The 6,506-nt window shown below is 39.8% G+C and overlaps 1 protein-coding gene across 5 annotated transcripts; it reads left to right on the forward strand.

Moving 5' to 3' along the window:
* Positions 1 to 475: 475 nt before the first annotated feature.
* On the forward strand, positions 476 to 6,096 carry LOC115739591 (O-fucosyltransferase 7-like). Of its 5 annotated transcripts, none has more exons than XM_030672759.2 (12): positions 476 to 788; positions 1,202 to 1,300; positions 1,544 to 1,652; positions 1,735 to 1,802; positions 2,604 to 2,692; positions 2,831 to 3,011; positions 3,139 to 3,267; positions 3,359 to 3,492; positions 3,612 to 3,825; positions 4,619 to 4,803; positions 4,912 to 5,007; positions 5,568 to 6,096. In XM_030672759.2, exons 1-12 carry the CDS (start codon positions 633 to 635, stop codon positions 5,716 to 5,718), a joined length of 1,611 nt encoding a protein of 536 aa, XP_030528619.1. In that variant the 5' UTR covers positions 476 to 632; the 3' UTR covers positions 5,719 to 6,096. The 5 variants fall into 5 exon arrangements, with proteins under 5 accessions (XP_030528619.1, XP_030528621.1, XP_030528620.1 ...); XM_030672761.2 differs by having other exon boundaries at positions 1,553 to 1,652; XM_030672760.2 differs by having other exon boundaries at positions 1,205 to 1,300.
* The last annotated feature ends 410 nt before the right edge of the window (positions 6,097 to 6,506 follow it).

Genomic DNA, 6,506 nt, shown 5'->3' on the forward strand with positions numbered 1-6,506 from the left:
GCCACAAATCCTCTGGAGCCAAATGGACAGAATTCCCCATTTGGATAGGTATGTAGAAAAGGCCTAGCATGGATGCAGAGACGAACAATATACCGATCTCGACCAAGGGCGAGCATGGGCTTGACTTCGAAGCTCGCCCAGTAATTACCTCGACTCGTTCAATGTCTTCGAGCACGGTTCGTTGCTACCCACCATAAATCATAAATAGAAGGTCAAACACATAAGTTTGACTTTCCAAGTCCATCCGTGGACAATTATTTATGGGATAAATTTCAATTTCTAGAATTAAAATGAAGCCTAATTTGCAAAAAAAAAAAAGAAAAGAAAGAAAGAAAGAAAAACTTGCAATTGAACGAGAATTGACCGGCGTGTGCAATTGGGAGGGTAGATGGAGAGAAGAGAGGGTCAGGGGAAAGTAACAGCAGTTCGCCAAAAATGTAATGCAAGTAGCTACTTGCAGAAGATGTGAAGAGGCTCCCCACACTCACTCCCAAACAACTCTCTCCCTCTCTCTCTCTCCATCTCCAGTCCTCCACAGCAATGGCGGGTTCATCTGCTGTACCTTGAAATTCTCCGCTGTTCCTCTCTTCGGCTCCTTTCTCAAGCTGAGCAAAAGGGGGAGCAAGAGGGCGATGCAGAAGCTGGGGCGGAGGGCGTTGGTGGCGCTCCGCCGCCTGCTGACCGGCGCCATATGCGCGATCGCCCTCCTGGCTCTCCTCTCCGTCCACTTTCGCGTCTTCCCTTTCTCCAGCCTCCCCGGAATTGCCGACCCTCGCAAGCTCCCAACGGTAACATCGCCGTCGCTCTCCGCGCGATTCTCTCCCGTTTCATTTGCTGCTCGGCTTGCGGTTTTCGAGTTCGATGTGAATTTTGTATCTGACTTTCGTGTTGATTGGCCTTTTCTTTTCTTTTCTTTTTTTTTTAACTTACTTACTTTTTTGGTGATTCTGAGCTTAATTGGAGGAAAAATCTTGTGGGCTCGGTTGTTTGTTTTTGGCTGATAACCATGGCGATGTTGACTGGGTTGAGATTAGGTTTGCACGCTTGTTTGACCTGAGATTACAATGTGTAGTTGATTAAGAAAGTTCCTTTCTGGGTTCGCTCTTTCTAAATTTGAGGCTGACTGTTGAAATTGTTATTTTGGGACGGCAATGTTTTGATTCGTTACTGATCTTATCCTTTTGTTTTTCCGAAACTTTAGCAGTATGAAATTAAATATCAGAGACAGGGCACTGAGCAGAGCTGGACACAAGAGCTCGTGCCGCCCCATTTTTCGAAACCTCCTGCTTCTTCTCGCAAGGTTCTTTCCCTCCCTGCCAATCAAGTTTGCTTGTTTGATCCATTTGCTTGTCAGAGCATAAATATAAAAATGGGTGGATATTTATGGTGTAGGAAAGTATCCCTTGAGCTTATTACTTAATCTTGATCGTATCGAGTTGACAATTTAAAATTTCAAAATTTCTATCTAGTGTATTCGGTCTGACAGCTTTAGATCAGTAGTGATGCAAAGCAGTCACGTGCCTTTCATTATTCACTCCCTTAGACTCGACAGTTAGATGGCGCAAACGGGAGTTCACATTCTGTCAAGCTCTGGAAACCTCCCTCGAATCGTGATTTTGTGCCGTGTACAGAGCCCGGTCTTAACTACATGCGTGAGTTGGTCTTTTTATTAATTTTCCCTACTGGTAACACACATTGCCAACACACTTAGTTTTCCTATTTTTGCCTGTTTAGCTCCTGGAGATTCACGAGGTTATCTTCTAGTAAGTACGAATGGCGGACTTAACCAGATGCGAGCTGGGGTATATCTCATCCTTCCCTTCCTCATCTTCATGTGTTTTATGTAAACTGAAGCTGCAAATATCTTGGGTGAATTATGACAAACAGATAATATGTGAGTGAATGTGATGTCTGGCAATGTCTCTTGATGCTAAAATTGAGATCTGGCACCATATCTCATGAGAAAAAGCGGGGATCACTCTACTTTCTACAGCTGGTTATCTACCTCCCTTCATGTACAGAATGAATTTCCCCCTCAATTTGCGCACATCAATGCCTGTGGAGGAAACTTTAAAAATTTTATAACTACGAATCTTTTTAGTTATTGGAACTTTGTCATTTTACCTTACTCTTTGGCTTGTGTTTTGGTGACAATGACATGGAATTTCAAGTTATCGAGTGCCTTTTGATCTATTACATCAGATTTTTATCTTTTTTTAGGAGTCTAACCCCTCCAATATTCATTGTTATTCTGAGTATAGAAGCATTGCGTACACCGCAGCTTATAGATCTAATTGATTGAAGTTACTGAAGCTCTGTTTGAGTACCTTTGATCTGTTACATCAGATTTTTTATCTTCTTTTTTTAGGTTTCTTACCACATCAACTATTCATCATTATTCCGAGTATAGAAGCATTTCATACACCACAGGTTATAGATCTGATTGATTGGAATTGCAAAGATTTGAATTGTTAACCTGGCAGTGTAGTTTTTAAATCTGCCAAAAAGTTCAAACAATGGATCGTTATGACACTTGGTCCATCACCCTTTATATAATCAAATGACCTCTTATCTAAAGAATGGCTCATACTCATGGAATGCAGATATGTGACATGGTTGCTGTGGCTCGTATAATGAATGCCACTCTAGTGATTCCAGAACTTGATAAAAGGTCATTTTGGCAGGATACAAGGTAATTTTCTTTATCTGCAAAAGATTCAAGCTCTTTTCCTTCAAGTAACATTTGAACTGTTCAGGCAGCAATTTGGCCAAAAAAAGCTGTTCAGGCAGCAAAAGAAATTTCTCTAAGTCTGTTATTTGTTAATTGCAGCAACTTTTCAGATGTTTTTGATGAAGATCATTTCATAAATGCGCTGGCTAACGATGTAAGAGTTATAAGAAAGCTCCCTGAAGAACTAGCAACAGTGACAAAGGCAGTGAAGTATTTCAAAAGCTGGTCTGGTATGGATTATTACCAGAATGAGATAGCCAGCATGTGGGACGAGCACAAAGTATGTTTTGCCGAAAGATCATTGCATTTTTCTCTTTAAATCTTTCCATAAAGTTCATTCCAATTTTCTTTGTCAGTCCAGATAAATTAGTTAGTTCAAAGGCTCTTATTCCTCACAACTTTAATAGGTTATTCGAGCTGCCAAATCTGATTCTCGTCTGGCAAATAACAATCTACCACCTGACATTCAAAAGCTGCGTTGCCGTGCTTGTTATGGTGCCCTTCGTTTTGCACCTAAAATTGAAGCAATGGGTAAAGTAAGAAATGCATCTGCCTGCTGATATTGTTTCCAGAAATGCTACGCCCTTGTGTCTCTGATGACGATTATGAATGGTTTTACTCCCCCAGATATTGGTTGATCGGATGAGAGCTCATGGTCCTTACATTGCTCTTCATTTACGTTATGAGAAAGACATGCTTGCCTTTAGCGGATGCACACATGACTTATCTGAATCTGAAGCAGAGGAGCTTCAGTTGATCAGGTCTGAAATCATGTGCTAAAGTTTGACTTCCTTCTACATCCATCTAATGACACTTCTTCCAAGATCTTATCGTCTTTATATCCTTATTATAAATTGCTAATGATTATGACAATTAACAGAGAGAATACTTCCCACTGGAAAGTGAAGGAGATTGATCCTCTGGAGCAAAGATTCAAAGGATATTGCCCGCTAACTCCAAAGGAGGTTGGTATTTTTCTCGCTGCTCTCGGATATCCACCAAACACGCCTATATACATTGCTGCTGGAGAGATATATGGAGGTGATTCTCGTATGGCTGGTCTGAGAGCCCGCTATCCCAAGTTAATGAGAAAGGTAATCATATGGCTTAGCAATTTGACGGCTCTGCTATTTCTTCCTTTTAGTTGACTTAATATTCTCTCTGTAATATAGTTGTTACAGGAGAGGGAACATCGCTTCTCCCTATGAAACGCCAATTCTGGTATACTCTGAGAATAGTAAATTTTGTGCTTCTTTAATAAGTTCAAAATGAACCAATAAAAAACTAGAGCATGATGACGAACACATTTATAGTATTAGTATGGACCAAAAGCAGTGTATCTCTAACTGTACAGACACGCTTCAAAATCTCAACTTCAATTGCTTGCACACTCAAAATAAATCACTGATCATTAGTTGGCAACTTGATCATATGCGTGATACGTCAAAAGAATTTCATCAAAAAAGGTAGTGTTGGTTCTCTTGGCATTGTAGTTGTAACTTATGGTCATGGTACTTTATTCCTGGAATGAAACTAAGCTGATTTTGGTTTTCCTGGCAAGTGCACTCTCTTCGTTTTATTTCTGCTCTTTGTAAGATTGGGTTTTCCAACTTAACTTGATGGTTCCCTCATAGTTTTAGTGTGATTTTTTATTCAGTTATGGCTCAAATAACCCTAAAAGTCAGGAATTAGAAACACCTGTGGGCAATCCAAAAGCTTGAATAATCTACTGGAAACACTGTTTAGCCGTGTTGCGGTATGTATTTGTTAGTGTAAAACTCAATGTCATATCTTGTCTAATAGTTTCATACTGATACTTCTATTGCTGCTGTTAAACTGTATAGCTGGTATCAAGCATCTGACCTACCTTTCCCAATGACAATGCAGGAATTTTTGGCTTCGGCGGAGGAACTTCAGCCTTTTATGAATCATGCTTCTCAAATGGCTGCTCTTGATTATATCGTTTCAGTTGAGAGTGATGTTTTTATTCCATCATACTCTGGGAATATGGCAAGGGCAGTTGAAGGTCATCGTCGCTTTCTCGGACATAAGAAGACAATATCTCCTGATAGGCAAGTTAGCTTGTTCTCTAATCACTTTGTGATCCTGATATTTGACTTGAGTAATTGATTGAAGTGCATTTAATGGGGGGTTTTCTGACTCATCTTTTGTTGCATTAGGAAAACTCTTGTTCGTCTCTTTGATAAAATTGGCAGCGGAACCTTGAAGGAAGGGAAAAAGTTATCAATCCGAATAATTGAACTGCATAAAAGAAGGTGAGCTTGGAGTCTTTTCAATAATTGCATTTGTATCATTACTTGTTAGACTTTTGACATTGAACTTACGAAGCAAGATCGAGTCGATACATAAATTCTTAGACGAGTTTCCTTCTGAAAAGTTGGTTTTTTGGTTACCAAATTTTTTTTAGAGGTTCTTGCCCTCATCCCATGTATGATCTCCGCTAATGACTAAGAATTACCGCAAGCCCTCGCACAATATGCTTCATGCCTATTTGTATGCGGGTGTCTTGCCTGATTATTGTGCATTGTTTTTTTATACATTTTTATTGCTTCTACCGCAAAAGATTGATTTTGGGCTCAATGTGATTTTGTAAATGAATAATGCCACCTTCTACTCATTATCAACATCTTTTAACGCTGGTTGCCAGCGATTATGAATGGAATATGTTTTATTGATTTTACAGACTTGCAAATGTTTGAGAATGATTATTAGTTTTCTAGAACAAACCGTTATTCTAAGACATTACCGTAATGGGTTTCTTCTCATCTGCAAAATTTGGTGTAGAATTAGACATGGTACTTTCTACATGTTTCAGGCAAGGATCTCCGAGGAAGAGGAAAGGGCCTATTGCAGGGACAAAGGGCACGGACAGGTTTCGGTCAGAAGAACCATTTTATGTTAACCCTTTGCCCGATTGTTTATGTCATAGGGAATCACCAAGCTCAAATGCCTTGCAAATCAGCTAACAACATAAGTTGCAGAAGAATGGCTCTCAAGAATAGTTCCCTTTCACATATCATTGGTTGCTGTATTTCGAGCCTAATGATATTGTTGCCTCAATAGGAGGATGCGGAGCATGTATATTTGAGTTTAGGATGTGTCGGCGGGGCACTTCATTGGATGTACATGGATAAAACATTTTGCTGGGCGAAGGGAGCTGGCGAGATAGTGAAAAGAAAAGGAGTGCATATCACGGACGAGTTGGTTGATTTATTAGAATTGTAGGTAGGTTATTTTTTAAGGAAAACAGTGTTGACTTGCTGCTTTCAAATGTACGAGCAAAATTTCGGACGTGTAGATTTTCAAATTAAAAGGTAATAAAAGAGTGACAAAATTTCCGTCCATCTTTCTTTCTTAAACTTTCCATACATCTTGTGAGATTGAGGACATTCATGTATGGTATGATTCCCGTTCACCAAAGTTGCAAGACGGTTTCTAACGATTTCCTACGTTTTGCGTTTCTTTGCACGCAAGCAAGGTCATCCTATGCTTTATGCCATTCGCATCTGCTACAAATGGAAATTTTTCCTTGGCCAGCTTTTACGCCTTGTACCACTATTTGTTGCGCCATCTTTTTCTTTTTCCTTTTTCCTTTTTCAAGACTTGTTGCTTCTAAACTCATAAAGCGTGCTTGCATGGGGAAAAATTTTCAGAATTGGGATGTGATCCAATTTCTTCCAAACGAGACAGAAGCACCAGCATCATCTGAGATCGGCTTGTCAACTAGGGGTAAGGAAGAAGGTAGATTTTGCTT

Source organism: Rhodamnia argentea, chromosome 2, assembly GCF_020921035.1.
Source record: "Rhodamnia argentea isolate NSW1041297 chromosome 2, ASM2092103v1, whole genome shotgun sequence".
Classification (NCBI taxonomy): domain Eukaryota; kingdom Viridiplantae; phylum Streptophyta; class Magnoliopsida; order Myrtales; family Myrtaceae; genus Rhodamnia; species Rhodamnia argentea.

Bases quoted from the DNA above. Each gene is read 5' to 3' on its own strand.
- LOC115739591 (XM_030672759.2), top strand. From the start codon at position 633: ATGCAGAAGCTGGGGCGGAGGGCGTTGGTGGCGCTCCGCCGCCTGCTG. The intron at 789-1,201 runs GTAACATCGCCG...CCGAAACTTTAG, and splicing joins ACCCTCGCAAGCTCCCAACG to CAGTATGAAATTAAATATCA. The intron at 1,301-1,543 runs GTTCTTTCCCTC...TCACTCCCTTAG, and splicing joins CTCCTGCTTCTTCTCGCAAG to ACTCGACAGTTAGATGGCGC.